Raw genomic sequence first — 18,822 nt, forward strand, 5'->3', positions numbered from 1 at the left:
GCACCTAACCTGAATGTGCAGAACATGGAACAAGTAACTGCATGAGTTGCAAAATGTACAAATGCATATGTGCCTGAATATTTTGTTCTCATTTAGTGCTGGTAAATAGATGGTTTCAGAGTAGATACTTCGTAGTTTCAGTAAATAGATGCTTTTTTACATTTTTTTTTCTTTTTTTAGCTTTTAATGCTATTTTAAACAATCAATATGTGAATTTCCTATATCGTGACTAAATCGGAAAGCAAACAAAGAACAGATTTTCAATGGAAGCGTAAAAAAGTTAAAATTTATGTTAAAATCAGACTGTCTTCTTTGGAACATCATGCCAAAGAGATCTTTAGGATACAAGTCTGTGGATTATGATGCTCTTCTGTTTGCATGTCAAGACCTGAGGCAATTTTTGTGAAAGGACTAAACAGTTTTATAAATGCCTCTTAGACAAGTGTCCTGGGAAATTTCTCCAACGACACTTTCCAAGATTACTCAGGAACAGGAATCTACACTGCACAAAATAGGGTTTTTTTGTAAGTTTCATTGTGTGTGTTTGGTTAAATTGAGGTGCGCAGGGTGCACTTGAAACCTCCCAGAATCCTGGAAATTTTGAAACTTCTTGTGGCCCATTTAACCCAGATGTCGTCAAATGACAGTGTTGAATTTTGGGGAACTTCATGTTGAAATGCGAAGCCTTTTTCAGATTTCTAATCGCTAACCTCCTGTAAACAGAAATCCTACATGTGGTACAAAACTGCTTCGGCACTCAGCCTCGTGAGCTGCAGAATTGGCTGCGTCTGTTCTCTGCTAGAAAAGGTAGTTGGCGACATGAATGACAGAACTGGAGATTGAAGGCTTCTAATTAGTCACAGAATAGGTAAAGGAGATATAGCAGCAGGACTTTGTTCCCACATACTGCTCTGCCATGTACCTTCCCACGAGTCTCCAGGGCGAGTGTACAGTCTCCAAGCCATTCTATTCCTGATCTACAGTTTTATTGCCAAGAGGGTTTTAATTACCTAAATACCTGTTTGTTAGGAAGCGGAGGTCATAAAGCTCATTTCACACAGGCCATTGAACAGCCAGCAGACAGTGGTGATATCAAGTCACTTTTGACCTGGGTCCCCTGACATCCCTTTTCTTTACAGTTGCTTATATCCACTGCACAGCTACATATACCAACTCAAGCATCCTTTTTCATCACAGAGAAAGGGTGTGAATGAAAGGAACCCATTGTGAAATTCTAAGAGCGGGTATGTGTAGATAGAGAGGCATACGTGTGTGTACATGCATCCAAATCTGCCTCTGAGGACCCTTTTCCCGACTCTCTTCATTAGGAGCATTACAGTTCCTGTAAGAATACAGGAAATATTAACTCTGGAGGTCACATTACGTCTTCATAAATATGACAAGTGATCTCTCTCCTGCCATCCATCTCCATCCTCTGACAAACAAGCCTTCTGTACCTCTGAGGAACAAAGCTTGTGCAACACACAGGTGCTGTGGTGGAGTTTTTAGACCCCTCCCTATTTACCTGATAAATCTGACTGATCTGGGCTGCAATGAACTTGGCCTTATAGATGATTCCATCAGTCCACTGCAGCTGAACCAACTCGCCTTCTGGAGGGGGTCCCATCTGAATGCAGTCTCTGCTCTGAAGACAGAAGAAAGTCAGGAAAACAACAGACATGAATAAAACTTGGGAGCAAGTTGACCATCTCTGTCATAGTGGCCACCCATGGAGGATACCACAATAACATGATGCTTTAACATAAGAACCCAGGAGGCTACCACACCATAAGCAAATCTGCATCTGTTCAAAAACCTCACTAAGCATAGGCAGGTTACAAGCCATTGCTCAAGTACAGAACCAATTGTTTGCACCAGCTGCTGGTGATAGTACTTTGCAATTCTCTGGAACTCATCCAAGGTGCTCAAAGCAGCTCAGACGCCCTGTGATGTATTACCCTCATTTTACAAGCACAGAGGAGGAGGTGTTAATTGACTTGCCCACAGTATTACAAGGCAGGTCAGTGGCAGAACTGGGAATAGAACCCAAGAATCTAGACTCTTAGTACCCTGCTCCAATTCTTCAATACACTCTCCCCTACTCTAATCTATTTACTATATTAAAACAAACATACACACTGTCCAGTCTATTTACCCAAAACAGGACTTGGGAGGGAAAAAATGAGACTTTAAAAATGCAATTAGTGTGCAAGACAGAACAAACTATATTCTCTTACTTCAGTGACCAACACTGGCAGCAGCTGTTGGTCAAGGAAGAAAAAATAGGAAACCAGGTAATAATCAGAAAGCCATATATAAGGGGATGCATGAAGAACACTTTATCCATTGGCTATGCGGCCAGCAATACCTTTTTAACCTATTGTAAAAAGATTTCTCAGGGTATGCGTTGTTGTTCCTTCCCACGAAGTAAGCAAGTATGCAGCATTGCATCCTATAGATCAAGGGTGGCCAAACTGCAGTTCGCGAGTCGCATGTGACTCTTTTACAGTTAAAATGCAGCTCACAGAGCCCATCACCTCCCCCCTCATTCTCTGCCTACCAGACTGGAGGAGAGGGGAGCTTGAGGCTTCTGCCCTGCAATGGGGGGGTGGGGCTTCAGCCTCGGCAGGCGTCTCCTGAAGATTATCGTATGTGGCTCGGAGGGTCAGTAAGTTTGGCCAGCCTGCTACAGATTCTACCTGCAGTTACAGAGGAATCTAAAGAGCTTCTTACAGTAATGCTTTCCGGGTAAACGTTGTCGCTGTAAGAGCCATCGTCAAAGTTCACTTCATAGAAGGTTTGTGTTGTCATGCCGATTACTTTACACCTGTAGTAGAGTCCATTGCGGTTCTTCGTAATCACAGTCTGTCCCAGCGATACCTCCCTCCGAAATGGGATCTATGGAACAAAGGAAAGGGACCGATCAGGGATCACAAGAGACATGAGAGAAACAGTACATAGGAGGGATTTTAAATAGAAGACACTTACATTGTGGTTGGCTGCTTTATGTTTGAAGCAAGTGATGGACACAACATATGGCCAATCATCCGGCTCCATGGGTACCCCAGCAGCATGCGCACAGGTCACATGGAAGGAAGTGGAGCAGTGCTCATAGGAGCATTGAATGCAGGCACCAGACACCTTCTTCATCCGATTCCGGCAGTACACACATTTCTGAAGGGAAACAAACACCGGTTCACATTATGCAAAGGAGACAAAGTCAGCAGCAGCTTTTAATCAACATATTTGAGGCTGGAGGCCAGAGTTAGACATGGTACAAAACTCCTTGTTATCAACAGTTACACTGAAGGAGAGCTCAGAGGTCCCAACCAGGATTGAGGCTGTCTCATGCAGGCATTATAGACACAAGGGTGGTCAAATTCCTTTCGATCTGCCTGCTCAACCACATGCACTCATCTAGAACCCATCCTGAGCCAAAACACACACATCCTAAATATAACAGACACACAGAACTATTGTTCCCCTAAACAGCAACAAGATGACATCATTTTAATCTCTCAAGCAGCTATCAATGACACAATCCATCAGACACATATCAATCAATTAAGTCCTCACAAAAACAATTTGGGACGACGTTTTCTGGAGTGTAATGTATCAGCATTACCTACAAGCATTATGGTAAAACTTCTACTTCCATTATACACCCATTCTCCAGAGATTTTTAAATGTACCCATTTTAATTCACATTCTAGCTGAAACTTGGGAAACGAGCTGCTAGAATAGACAATTTTCATCTGGACACAACACAACACAGATCAACAGTTTAACATTTATTTTTAAGTAGGCCCTTTTTATTATTATTATATATAAACATGGAATACATGATGACATGGTATAACAGTTTGATTGGCATCTATGTGGGATTATCTGAAGTATGTAACTTACTCACTGCTTTGCCACTCTTGGGTAAATAAAACCTTCACACTACACCATGCATTTTGAATACACCATAGATGTTACAAAAAAGGTTTTAAAATGCTTTAAAGTCCTGCCCGCCTCCCCCCATTTGGGCTGTTTCTTATATTCCTCTCTGTAAAGCCAGCTGCCTTGGTTACTCTGTGCAGGGATTAGAGAGAAAGGAAAGCAAATAATAAATGTAAAGTCTTGTCTACTTATGGAGTTAGTCCAAAATAGATATTCAGGAATAACTCTTGTGTGTGGACACTCTTATTCCAGAATAAATGTGTCATGTTTGCTTAATCCTCTTTGAAAGAAGATTAAACTAAACTGGAACAAGGCTCTCTTATTCTGGAATGAGAATATTATGAATTGGCTATGCAGCCAGCAAGTCTTTTTTAACCTACTATTCATTATTCTTATCATGCCAGAATAAGGGTGTCCACAGATGAAATTATTCTAGAATAGCTACTGCATTTTAAATTCACACCTTACATTAATGTAAACCAACTTTCAACTGTAGACAACCTTTAAGACACCTTTGAAATGGATCTGAAATACCCTTTCTAAAGAAACATGTCCTTGTTTTAAAAAGTCCAGTATCTCATGGTACTGTGGAATTGGCAGTGAGCACTGGGTGCCACTGGGAAGCTGAGAATCACCCCTCACTCCAATGGTATCAAACTCCCATTTCCAGCCCTGTTGGAATATTAAACTTTTAGACTGGGATTTCCAAAGGAGCCTCAGGGAGTTACGAATTCACTGACTTTCATGGGGAATTGGGCTCCTAATGCCTATTTGCTCGTTTGGAAATCCCAGCCTTAGTTCATAAAATGTTTGTGTCTAGAAAAGCTGTCACTGGTGGCTGGCCTGGGCCACAGATTGGGATAACCTGAGAAAGAGGAAATTCCACATTTTGTAGAGGGAAGGAGGTTGCCCTTTAAAAAGAATGCAACTGTTTCAAACTGCTCATATGAATAGAATCCTGGGGAGAGGGATTCAAGGACAAGTGATCAGGACACAGATATAGGATAAATATTTATCATATTGAAATCATCTCCCCATATATTGTGGGTGGGAATGGGGATTGGTGGAAATGTTTTAGTCACCTGAAGATTGGTATTATGCCCCAGAAGAAAACGCTGTATTGGGCCTTCCCCTCTCCTCCCCATTCCCTCTGCTCATCTACACATCAGTATCCCATCTTCACTGGGAGTGAGAACCTTCCTCCCTCTGCAGCTCCTGCCATCAGGTGTAGCCTTTCTTCCCACCTCCCTTCCCTGCCTCAACTGTACTAGCGCTCTAAAAAATGCTGTCCCTGCCCCAAAGAGGGACAGTTATTTCCCTCTCCCCGCCATAAACTGAGAAAGGAAGAGAGGAAATCACTCAGCCTCATACGTTCCCATCACTCCCAATCATGCCCAGATATATCAGTAACACTCCTGTATGTGGATGCAATAAGCCAAGTTCATTTCTCTTGAAAGTATCAGAATCAGTGGAGAGAGAGATGAATTTGGCCCTGTGCTTTCACTCTGAATTTCCTAGCTTTTGTTAGTCAAAGTCAGGCCCTTCGCGCTGCCTGACTGTAGTTTTTAGTATTTAATAAGCTATGCCCTTATCGCTCTGTAAGCCATGTTCAAAAGGTAGATAAGCACCACAGCAAAGTGCGCAGCAGGAATACAGCGCTGAGAGCAAGTCAATAGCAATGAGATCTCATTATTAAACTGTCAATATCTAATTCTCTCCCTAGCAGGGACAAGCGCTGATATACGAAGTGCTCAATACAGCCTCTCAAGGGAGTATTAACCCTTGAGTAAGGGAGTCTGATTTTATTGATGTAAAGCCTGATTCCAAGCCTGAGGGATTAACATGCATCTAATGGCATCCCAGTGGCAGAGACACTCTGTTGTGCAGAAGAGCCACACCAAAAGAAGTGATTAGATAGATCATATATGATCGGAGGACAAAGGAAAATTTAAGTTACAGGGACCTTGAGATGTGGAGGATGGTGAAAGCAGAGCATGAGTGGAAGACCTGGAGGTGTGGGACATGGGACTGGGTATCGTGGGGAAGATGCTCCGACAGATATGAATTAATTTGGAAGGGGAGGTGGGAAGAGAAAGAGTATCTAAGGTACGGGAGAAAAATACTCTGAATAAATGCACACAGAAAAAAAATCAGATCATAGCTGAGAGTAAGGAATGGGCTGTCTACAGCATGATGAACACTACAATTCATTTACTCCGGTGAGGGATGACAGCTAATTATTCTGAATTTCCACGTCATACATAATTTACACACACAAGCCTGTAATACACCATTAATCAGAAACCATGCAAACTGCATTCTTTATAACGATGCAGCATGCTCAAATGAACTCGGAGGTCTATGCTTTCAAGGGGAGCCCAGGCCTTAGCACCTAATGCACATTTTCAGATGAACTGGACACTGTTTTCAGACAAGTCACCCCAAGTCCTCACCCTGCACCTACATCAGAGAGTGCTGCCTCACCCCACCCCCCCCATTGCTAAGGAAAAGAGATGTGAACAGTAACAAAATGCACTTGAATCCACTGGAGAGGCATCTCCTGCCACCTCCCTTCTTTACTCCAGTTCATTTGCTTCAGCTACCTATGACCTTCTTATCATTCTTCACCCTCCTTTCCCATGGGTCTGTTCATCCCAGCTCCACTCTCTCACCTACATCTGCCTCAACTCAAACACTACTGAAATCTTCAGCCTTGTTTCCTCTTCTGCTCACCTTGATTTTAACTCCCTTCTCCATGTTCACCACAAGCCTCACCACATACAGGATACCTCTACCCACCTCTAACACACAAAGAAAGGTGACCACAATCTGCCTGTCCCTCTCTCTCTAAACAACTCCACTAGCTCCCCCATTTGTATCAGGATGCACTTGCCAAAAACCTCAATGGACTTGCTCCATGGTATCTCACAAACCATGTTTCTCTGTACACTCCCCCATGCTCATTTAGCTCAAAACTCCTATGCAATTTTACCAGGGCTGCTAGTTCAAGAACTTTCTCCTTAACAGCCTACTGTCAAGAACAAAGCCTCGTATCTGACTCGTTGACTTTACATCTCGTTTCAAGTTTCAGCTCAAAATGTAATTTATCTTCCCTTAGTTATGACACCTACAAAAGTAACGCAGCATTATATATGATAACACTGCGACACGTTGTTTCCAGCACTAGTATGTGCATATCTATTATAATGGCACCCACGAGTAAAAAAACCAAAAAGGGATCTTAGCAAGCAGACAGTAAACAAACAGAACAGATATTCTGGTGGTGTGGGATAAAGGGGCTGAGAGTCAGTTTACTTCCTACCTCCTAAAACTAGTCCTGACTGCAGGGGCAGCAGAAACTTTGTACAAGGGCCCTGCTGGCATGTTGCCAGAAGCTTCAGTGCTCCATGTGTTTCCAAGCAGGTATCTGAGCTCCTCCATGTTGTCTGCTAGCAGAGTAATGTGTGATCTTGGCATAAACATAAGAGGCCAGCAGACAATGGGAAAGGCTGCTCTGATTAAGATGGAGCAGCGCATAGTGGGCCATACAGACTAACATTTTCAAAACCAGGTGCCTAATGCTAGCTTTTCAGGGGGTGCTGAGCACTTACAGCTCTTACTTCCAACGGGAGCAATGGGTGCTTAGAACAATAGACAGTTAACTAAGTGTCCTGATTTCCAACCTGAGGCATCAAATGTGAAAATTCTATACCTCCCATGAAATATGAAGGAAACCATAGGGGACAATTTTGGCCCCATGCCGAAGTAGATGTTCATCCACAGAATAAAAGCCACTGTACAATTCAGCAAGACTGTCCGTCTATTCAGGACTGAAATAGCAGGAGTTGTTTTAACAGATCTGAGCGGGGGCCCAGGTTGAAAATAGTAGGGAGTGCTTCAGGTTGGATATGACTAGTCTGAGGTATACTGGTCGAGCTGTATATGAGAAGCTCACAGCTGCTGCCCATAACCTGCTTAGCTTTAGACCATGCTATCAGTCACTCGCTCTTACTCCCACACTTCCCTTCATTCACCCTGCTGTGCCCAAGTAATTTAGCAAATTTGGCAAGCCTTAGCAATCTCAAACCCTGTAATGCCTTAGGCATGAAACTCAACCTCCCCTATTACTTGCGCATACATGTCAAGCGAGTGCATGAACCTCTCTATAGGCACTTCTGAAAATCTGTCCTTCTCATTTCTTAACATTGCAGTGTGTGAGAGAAAAAGACACGGTTGATGTGGGTATGTTTGGGCTGACCTGTCTATAAAGCAGAGCTGGCTGGGATGCCACACGAAGGAAGGATGCTATTTTAGTATTCTGTCATCTCCAACATTACTTCCTGTGCGCTACACAGTAAAACCCACCAGCTTATCCAACAAATCCCCACACGCTCTGCCTGGTAAGAGTTAAGCTCATTTCACACCTAGAAAAGTAGTGTTTCTCTTCCTCCCAAAAGCTGAGGCAGCTGAGTCCAGCTGTTCTCAGTGAGACTCCCAACACAGGTAAGCTACTACAAAGAATGGGTTTCTTAAAATGTCCACTGCAGCTAAAGGAGGAACATGGAATTTTACCCTGGACTGGACTGTTGGTCCATAAAGGGTACCATGTATCACGAATGAGGTTCAGCTCAAAGTCCCTAATCAGGATCATGAGCCAATTGGGCCAGGTGTTGTCCAAATAAATGCTTCAGATAAAGGCATCTTAAATCCATGATGCCCTTGGACACCTGTAAAATGCTGCACAGTGGACAGAAATCCATGGAAACTTGTTACTGAATCAAGTAGCATCACACCAAAGGCTTCCCAATGCTCACCTTCACTTTCCTGCCCCCACAATTTGTGGTTCTCTCCCCCACACCCCCAATACACATGCCATACTCCCCGAATTATCTTCTGCCTGTAAAGTCTTCTCCTTTAATCAGAGTCCTCCCACACAGATCCATGCCAAGCAGTCTGGAGTTCATTATGACAAAGTGATGCTGCATAGACTCAGTGATGAATGCTGCACAGTTGCAAGGCAGCCATGCAGGAGTTAACAGGTTTTCTTGTGAGGCCCCATTAAGCAATACAAGCGACTTCTGTGTAAAAGGATTTTTAATTCATCGTTACAAGTGGTGGTAATGAAGAGGATGCATGCTGGAAATGTCAGACAATCCATAAAGAGCTGGTGCTTCAAGATTTATCACTCTCGCATCACATTGCTCCATCACGCAACCTGAATAATGAATGCTTTTTACATTCACATTTGTGTACAAAACCCATTTGCACAACAGAAGAATAACTCTAGAAGCATACACAGATTCTTCCTAACCTCTCATCCAGGAAGGGCTGGGCTGCCTACACTGAAAAGCTGCGCAGTTAATGAATACATCAGCACTAACTACCGAATACATCAATGCTAACAACATCTTCCCCCACCATAACCCCCTCTTGATGTCCAAAACTGACTCCCACACAAAAGAAAAGCAAAAAGCACAATTTATCTTACCAAATGCACCCATAACAGAGGGGTATTCAGAACCAGCTGGGAGAACATAGCACCATAGGCAAAGCCAAGACTCATTGATTCCATCTAATCATTAAGCCCCCGGGATGAAGCTATTGCAACCTCCACAGAAAGGAATTAGAAATCCATCTACTGGCATGTAACCTATTGATATATCTTCTCCTGATTCCCTCCTTATCGAGATGACCACAAGGGGGCATTTGTTAATTTCTGCACAGAGGATGGAGATGGGAAAGATTTCCTGACGGAGAAAGTGAAACATTTTAAAGGAAAGCAGACCCTCTCGGACATATCTAAATGGTACTGCTTCCTGAGGAGAACATCCTCCAGCCCTTGCAGCGTGAGGCTCCGACACAACATTTAATGTTTTTCTCACTAGCTAAGCCAAGCCCTGCTATTACTCAAGCAATCCTCAGGAAGCACCTACCAGTTTCCACCGCTGCTCTGGAATAGCACTGATGTCCACAGGATGGCGCTCTATTACGTTGAGGAAACGGGCCTCTGGGACAGTGATAGCACAGATTATATGGATCCATCTGGAAATCAGAGAAATTAGAAGCTGCCATATTTAAAAAAAAAAATGTTGGCACATTTATGGGATGAATAAACTCTAGAGGGCTGTTAACATTTCTCCCGGTTTCCCTTCTATAGTATCTGGACACATTTATGATAGTTGACAGCACTGGTAATATTAGCATCTGGTTATTAATCATGCACTGCACTAGATAAAGGTCTCTGGAACAACTGAGATCAACTTTCTTCAATAGGGAAGCATTTCTGCATGGTGCTGAGCACTATCTGAAAGGTGCTGCCTTTGAAATCAATGACATTGAAGGTGTTCAGTGCCACACAGAATCAAACCCTTAAGAGTAGAGAAAGAGTGGGACAGCACAGACATCTCAGTTCACCCATCCACTCTAAAGAGCAGCAATTATGCATGTGAGGCAAAATTTTGCTCACACACTGGAGCACCATGACCAGTGTTCACAATATAAACAAAATTACTTGCACTAGTGCTTGGGTGAGAGAGCTAGTATACAGTGCAATGCAGTGTAGTGGTAGCTGTGCTGGTCCAGGATATTAGAGACACAAGGTGGGTGAAGTAATATATTTTATTGGATCAATAAATCTTATTTATTCTGTTGGTGAGAGAGCTTTCCAAAGAAGTTGGTCCAGTAAAAGATATTATCTCACTCACCTTGTCTCTCTAGGATACAGGCAAGACGTTTTCAATGCTACCTACCTTCCATCAGTGGTCATTTGAAGAGCTCCTCCCCTGAGATTACACAGGCAGCAGTCCTACAGTAAAAAACCATCATAACTATTAATTGAAAAGACAACCAAGGCGATCCCAAACCAAACCTCCGCAGAGATTTATTAAGCTGGGGCAAGAGCAAGCCGGGAAATACTTTGTCTCCCCACTTCCCCTCGGTGTTGACGCATCCAGTTAATTCTCCCCAGAAACTTTCCTTTCCAGTCTCCACTACAGTGGATACTTACCGCTGCCCATGCATTGGCTGAGCACCGGGAACAAGACCAGCCTTCATTCACCAGATCAGGGCGTATTCCATAGCAACCTGAAAGAAACCAAAAGTATTCTTCTCACACTCTTGGCAACACATACATGAAGCCCATTGCTGATAGTTCAGGTTAGATACACCTTGGAAATTAGACACAGTATTTGGAATAGCCAATTCAAAACCCAAGAGACCACAACACACAAATGACAAGGACGAGGAGTCACCTAGGGGTAGGGCAGCTAGGACTGATGTCACATACTAATGAAATAGAATGTGAAACCCCAGCTCCTTCCTAGGGCCAGAGGTTAGGAGGAGATGTCTGGAACTACATTCAAGAGATTGGTCTCACAGGATATGTCCCTATTGCTACACTAAATGGACACATCAAAGGGGGTAAGAATGATGATCTGATTTAAACCCAGCTGGTGCAGCCATCTTTGCAGAAAGATGGAGAAGGACCTTATTTGAAGGGGGGGAAAAGGGGGAGAATAAAGTAATCTAGCAGTGGTGAATTAAACACTCCATGTGCTTACTGTTGCACATCACACAGGAAGTCTGTGGTGGATCAGAGAATTGAACCTGGGGGAATCCTAGGCTAACCAGTAGGCCATCCTTCTTCCCAAACACCTCATGAGAAATTTTCAGCTAAACACACTAAAAGCTGGAAATCAAGGTGCTACCATCTCAGCTGAACAGGCAAAAAGGGTCTCTAGTATACAAAGCACTTCAATATTTAGTGTTAATAACTTGGGTAAACTAAAGGTAAATATTCAGCTATCAAGTGAGGTCAACACAGTACCCACTTCCGTAACAAGCAGCTATCTAACCCAGATAGACAACCTCAGAAAAGAGTCAATAATATACACCCACGGTTGCCTCCTGCATATGAAGTTCCTTTCCATCACATGACAGGTCATGAAAGCAGATCCAATCCAGACCTGGCAAAAGAGGCGGGGTGATGGAGTTTGGAAAACTGATTAGGAAGTTGACATGAGTTTCTATTTTAAGCCCTTAAGTGAAATATCTGTGGAGCCCAAACCTGTGTGGAACAGACTGTGAAATTTCAGCATTGATTTCTTGTTTCAAGACCACAGGTCGGGGGACCTCTGGACTTGAGGGGGGAATCTTCTGAAGGAACACAGCTCTCAGATGAGAGAGGGAGAGAGACAAACTAAAGAATGAAAGAAAAGAGGAGCCTAAAGGAGAAACTACGATGAGAAACATATTTAATATTTTTTTTTCCAGAAAATAAATTAAATCTTGCTTATTAGGAGCAAACCAGCCAGACTAGAGCTGCTCGGACTAAATATTAACCTTTGAATGCGGCTGTCTGTTCCTCAGGAACCAGGGTGTTTCTGAATGTAGCTAAGAGGCAAAATCTCATTCTTTTAAATAGGAGGCTTTCAGCTCCCAGAAATAGCTATGCAAGAGAGAGGGGAAGAAGTGTGTGCTGAGGGGAACGAGAGTGATTGAAACCCAGAATCGATAGTTAATGCAACAAGGCTAGCAAACAAGCGAAGTAACTACTCTCTCCCCTCAATAGGTTGCGTCAGCACCTCAAGGGCCTAGAAATCTTGGCTGAGGTTTCCTGGCATCCCTCCTGTTGTCACAGCTTATCACGGCCAGGTGAGACTCCTCCAAATCGGACTGTAATAAGTGGCCTGCTGAGAAGTTTTACAGCACCCAGCCAGCCCAGATTCAATAAGCCCTGATGCTGTAGCTCCATTCTACAGAGTGAGCAAACTGGTCTCATCACACCAAAGGCAAATGGGTACTGGAATCTACAAGTGAAAACAGACTGTGATGCACCTGCAACCTTAAACTAGAGTGAAGCAGCTAAACCCAAGCATCATGGGTCCAGCACAGCTAAACCTGAGTAGTAGAATGCACCAGGCTCTGTCTACGACTGCAGATTAACTTTGCTTTATTCATATACACATCTCTCTCCCCAAATCAAAATTTGGCTTGCTAACATTGCTCTTGAATGCCTTTCTACTGGAGATGTATGCATGTACTGGATAAAGAGACTCAGCTCTCCAGTGACAACTATCTCCAAGATGAGAAAGCCATCTCTATCATGTGCGCACTCACTATCATGTGCGCACTCACCCTATGTCAGCATACTACACACCATGAGCCGGAAGTGACCATCTCGTGGATGCAAGAAAAGTTCATCCTTTATTCTAATTCGCCACAAGAGACATTTGTGCTCAACTGCTCGTCTATAAAGCTGAGACCATAAAAGCAAATACAAGTCAAATAATTCTTTCCATCTGCCAAGCTCAAACAGCAGAACAATAACGTACCACACCTCCTAATACTAGTGCAAATCTTAACTAGATTCTGTAGAATCTACAGTACTCCTGACGCAGACCAGTACCTTCAACCAGCTGCCATCAGAAATCCTCTCTTAGGCATAATAATCAAAGAAACATGTAGTGGTTTGTAGTGTTGTTGTAGCTGTGGTGGTCCCAGGATGTTAGAGAGAACATGGGTGAGGCAATATCTTTTATTGAACCAACTTCTGTTGGTGAAAGAGACAAGCTTGCAAGCTACACTGAGCTCTTCTTCAGGTCTACGATCTTTCCAATAAAAGATATTGCCTCACCCACCTTAGCTCTCTAAAGAACCAGACGTCTGCGTCTCCTGATATAAACTAACATTGTCACAAACAGCAACACAGACACTACGAAAATGCATCTCAGAAACTATTCCATAAGCCCAGGTGGTCCCAAGAACAACAGAGGCTCACAGAAATCACGGTATTAACTACCCTCTCTCATGAAACCTTGATAACTGGTTCACCTAGTAGGCCAACTTTTGAACAAGTGAGAGGATTGTAAGTGGCATACTTTGCAATTTCTGGTTTCCAAGGTATGACATACATAAATGGTAATTCACATACCAATAGGGTCAGACTCCTTGCACTGACAAAGGCCAAAACAGGTGTAAAAGCAGGCAGAAACAAACAGAAACAGGATCTGCTCAAAGATGTCTGCTCTGGAGTTTCCTCATTTCTCACAGGGCGTTATCACAGATAACCACATGTAAGTGCAAAACTAGTTAGAAGTCATTCCAACCTGAATCCCCATGAATATGATGTACAGCTGGTATATTCATGCTGCACTCTCTCTGTAGCAATAGCATGGAGATAGAATTCTTAATTAACTTTTTCTTCCCTTTTCTTCCATTCTACTCCCCATGTAACTCACCTGGAACTGCTGGCACCTGTACTCTTTTTAACCCTAGCAAAAGGCTCATTGCCCCAGCTGTGCAATCATTCGACAAAGATGGGCCGTTTCTCTCAGAGGATTCTCTTATGGAAGCGCAAGTGTCAAACTGGCCAGGAGTCGTTTCATTACACGGTGCAAGTGAGCAAGGAGGAGGTATGTAATGAAGTTGTTTCAATGAGGTGGTTTTATACTTTTCATTTTAAAAGATCTCCCAGAATGATGTTCAGTCGTCCTAATGGCTGAAAGGCGATTTCAGGGTTCTATTTCCCACCACAGCAAAAGGCTGCAATATCCTGTTTCATTAGTGCAGACTGTGGGGGCAGAAGGGCTTTAGACACAGCTTGTCCTTTAAAAGCTCCAGTCAGTTCCCCATAGTGGCCTGGATGAGAGTATGTCAATGGCACAAGTTTTGGGAGAGAAATTTAAGAATGTATTTGTCCTCATGAGATCCCCCGGAACCCAAATTACCATTCTGTTCACGCAGGCTTTGAGACGGCCAGTCTGTAATAGATGTGTCAGAAGGAGAAAAGTGTCCAATAAAATAATGGACTTTCCTCTAAAAAAGACAGTATCTCAATGGGAGCCCAATCTATAGCTGAAAACATTTTAGGGGCTGATCTGCTGTAGTTTCAGCCACTACTGAATACTGCCCTTGGGAATGTCCCCTGTTACAACCCCAATCAACTTTAGAAATGGAGGCTGACACACTGAGGTGAATGTACCTGTTTTCTCTTCCTCAGGTGTTTCCTCATGAGCAGCTTTCAATCAGTACCATGGCTGATCACATAAGCTAAGGATTTCTACTTAGTGTCTCCCACCTGACTTACATGTCTAAGGTGGCACTGCTGTATTCGCCTGGCTTCCATATCCCCCAGACTCACCAGCGTGGCTTAGGGAGAGAGCCTGCACATTAGGAGTTTACATGGAAGATGCCTGTATAAGAAGGGAGCTTCCATCAGGCAGGACCTGATCTTTCCCTTATTTGCCCCCCCAAACCAGAGAAAATAATTCCAGAAGGAGAAGAAGAGGAATAGAAAGCAAATGTGCAGAAATATGCAAGGATGTTCATAGCCACGACATACCTGAGAACACAATGAAGAGGAAATGTATACGCACATTAGTACAGGAACTGGCGAAAGGGAGTGTGGCAGGAACCGTAAGCATGCCCAGAAAGTGTCCAAATGCAGAGAGCACAGGTGTACAGAAACTTACAAGTGACTGAATGCCCAGAGCCCTTAGTGCGGAAGGAGGAACACTCACTAGCATGAACCTGCAGGCAGCACTTGGCGCAGGAGATCAGGAGACTGGTTCCATCTTCTCCAATGTACGAGTTTGAAGGAAGGGGCTCTGTGTTTTCACCACCTGAGGTAAAACACATCTCAGGGATCAGAGGCTTTGTCTTCTGTCCACACTTTGAAAGCTGGAGCAAGGAGGAGCTCTCCCCTGTAGAGACCTGGACAGCCTCTTTATCCATCTGTAAGGACTTAAGGAGGAAAAGGAAACAGTGGTACACAGAGTCTCCACTTTGCCCATCCACCAGCTGTTCTAAAATTCAAAGAATATTGCCCTTGTGAAAAAAATCAATCCTCACTAGCTCATGCTGTTTGCAACCACGCAACAAGTGCTCTTATCCCAACTCCTACCTCACATGACAAGAATCTTGTTGCTCCCTCCGTTCCAACAGGGTGTGCCCTGGGATTTGTCGTTTGGTTTGAAAGCTCAGGGAAGCATTAGAACAGTGGCTCAAACTTTTTTTTACGGGTGACCCCTTTCACATAGCAAGTCTCTGAGTGCGACCCCCCCTTATAAATATACAAAAAAGTGTTTTTAGTTTAACACCATTATAAATGCTGGAGGCAAAGCAGGGTTTGGGGTGGAGGCTGACAGCTCGTGACCCCCCATGTAATAACCTCATGACCCCCTGAGGGGTCCCGACCCCCAGTTTGAGAACCCCTGTATTAGAATAATGAGCAGCATTCACTATTTTTGCATTTATACTTTTACAAAATAAGATCAAATCCCCAAATGCTGCAGAAGAAGACTCTCTCAACAGAATAAGCAAGATCTACCCCTCTCCCTCCGTACCCTCTCCTGTTCTTTCTTCAGAAAGACATTTAAAGGTTTCTGGTAGTAAACCAGAGTTAAAAATAACAGATTAAACAGCCCAGCTGCACCCAAGTCTCCTCACAATCCATTATACAGCAACATCATGCAGTCCTGGAGAGATACTTTATTTTCTGTCTGCAGAATAAATCAGGGATTTTTTTTTTTTAAACACGCATGCCCCAAGTGAACACAGAGCTGTGTCTGGCTCCATGTGCCCTATTTATGCAGGGACAAACTGGGGCAGAGTTGAGCAAATAACATATCTAACAAATTTTGCCTTCCTGCTCATGAAGTATCTGGAAGCAAATTGAAAATTCCTTAAAGCTGATGTTCAAATTCAGTGGATGATTTTTTACTCTAATCTTACTTTTTGCTTGTGAATATTCAGAAGCTGGATAAAGTGCTTAGATACAAGTGGTCAGACGAATAGTATTGTATGTTTCTGTTCCCTGGCTGGATGTGTGTGCTAGGATTTCTGGTGCAAAGATTTGCATGTGTGATTTTAAATACCAGTTTCAAAAACACTGCTTGAACACTAAGGGAAAGCAACGCACACAGATGTGAATGGGGCTAAAGCACATTTGAACAAAACTACTGCACTAATCATATATATTTAAAAGAAAAAAAATCACCCAGATCTGCTGGGACAGCAAGAGGCCCACTAGGATTTTTATTCCCAGTTTTTGAAAATAAAGGGAGAAGAGATTCAGTACATCTCTGAAAAGCGATACCTTAGTGGAACTGGATGCGAGAAAACAGAAGGCCATCAAACTAGTAACTGGGGGATACAATGTTGGAACAAGCATATTTAAACTGATAAAAAACCCTCCTCTTCTCCGTGTGATTCTGATCTACACCTATGGAGGTGTGAGGGTAATTACACACGCCTGCATACAAATATATTCACAGATATTCACACACACACACACACACACACACCCCTATTACTACAGGGCTACCTGTGCTACAAGGCTACCTCATGCTGACTACCAATTTGATGCATACGCAAGTGTAGCAGCACTGTATGTATTAATGTCTGCTCCTGTAAATCACTACAGGACCCAAATGTGTCAGTGTGTTAAATCTTATTTTTTCCAATCCCCTTGAAATGTGCAGCTTTGGTGTTTAAACCAGGCACAGCTAAGTTATCAGCACTATGTACGCAATGCACAGAAGAATTTACCATCTTGAGAGTTGAGGGGCTTTACAAATTTTGGATGTATCCCGTCCTGTGTGGTCTGATTTATAATATACATTTGATAGGTGGGACAGGGTTAGATTTGGTTCCCAATGTTTTGCTTGGCAACAATTGCCAAGAAAATCTGCATCTTAAACTGAAGTTCCCAGAACTTTAAATCCCAGCAGCCTCTTATGGCAAGTGAGGAAAGCTGGACGTGCCCAGAAAACCTTTCTGGGTATTAGCTCTGATTTACTCAAATGATTAGAAAATTAAAACAAATTACACACCACAAAGATTTACATATGCATATCTCCTTTCTGCTGCCTTGTACAGTGCCTCCCGCATTACACTAAGCCCAGGCTCCAATGCATTAATTTATAAAACCGAGACCAACACCATTGCTCTTGCTTGCGTAACTGAAACGTTACAGCTGCCTGTATGAGCCTGGGAAAAGAGGGATGCTGTAGCATATGTTCGCAATTCAGTAGCACTGAGGTTGGCCTCTCCTAGGTAGGAACAAAACCACAGAAGGACCTGAAATTACTCTCGGTCAGCATTTTGTAAATCCACCCTCCCGTTTCAAACAACCTGGAGAGCGTAAAAACAGATCCAGGTAGAATCCTCTTTCAATCAGGCAGAGTGCCTCAGGGTACAGCTACACTGCAAAACACAAAAAACCTGCAGCAGCAAGTCTCAGAGCCTGGGTCAACTGACTCAGGCTCATGCTATGGGGCTAAAAATAGTAGTGTAGACATTCCCGCTTGGGCAGGAGCTTGGGCTCAGAAACCCAGCAAGGAGGGTTGTCTCAGAGGAATGTCTACAATGCTCTGCAAGTCACTCAAGCCCAAGTCAGTTCACGCAGGCTCTGAGTCTCACTGTTGTGGGCTGGGTTTTTTGTTTGGGGTTTTATTGCAGTATAGATGTACCCACAAAGAGCAGAGGCTGCTTTCTCTGTACGGACCCCTGAGCTGCGCCTACTCAGCTTGAGAAGTTGTCAAGCTCCGAGTGTTGGTGGATGAAGAGGAGAAAAAGCATGTGGTCCACCAGTTTTTAGGAGAAAGGCAAGTTTTGCACAGTTCTGGTGGCCTTGTGTAGACAACATTAATAATAATAATAATTTGCACTTATCGTGTTCCCCATCAGAGGATCTCAAAGAGCTTTGCACATCAGTTCTCACACCATCCCTCTGAGGTGGGCAGTATTCCCATTTGCAGATAAGGTAACTGAGGCAGAGAGATTAAGTGAGGTACTGAAGGTCACACAAGAATTCTGTGGCAGAGCTCAACACAAGACAATCTGAGGTTAACGGCATACTCCCTTGCCATGGAATTT

The 18,822-nt window shown here is 43.4% G+C and overlaps 1 protein-coding gene across 2 annotated transcripts in view; it reads right to left on the minus strand.

Moving 5' to 3' along the window:
- The window catches only part of KDM4B (lysine demethylase 4B), a 155,005-nt gene that overhangs the window by 3,726 nt on the left and 132,457 nt on the right, over positions 1-18,822 (minus strand). The window contains exons 14-20 of one of the 2 annotated variants that reach the window (XM_039516106.1): positions 15,465-15,687; positions 10,952-11,028; positions 10,695-10,750; positions 9,879-9,987; positions 2,989-3,174; positions 2,734-2,898; positions 1,526-1,645 (exon numbers count right to left, since the gene is read on the minus strand). In XM_039516106.1, coding sequence (XP_039372040.1) covers positions 1,526-1,645; positions 2,734-2,898; positions 2,989-3,174; positions 9,879-9,987; positions 10,695-10,750; positions 10,952-11,028; positions 15,465-15,687 — 936 coding nt within the window. Of the gene's footprint in view, positions 1-1,525; positions 1,646-2,733; positions 2,899-2,988; positions 3,175-9,878; positions 9,988-10,694; positions 10,751-10,951; positions 11,029-15,464; positions 18,714-18,822 lie in introns of those variants that run through there. The other variant, XM_039516107.1, reaches the window with a different exon arrangement.

Source organism: Mauremys reevesii, linkage group 26 (assembly GCF_016161935.1).
Source record: "Mauremys reevesii isolate NIE-2019 linkage group 26, ASM1616193v1, whole genome shotgun sequence".
In the NCBI taxonomy this organism is placed as follows: Eukaryota; Metazoa; Chordata; order Testudines; family Geoemydidae; genus Mauremys; species Mauremys reevesii.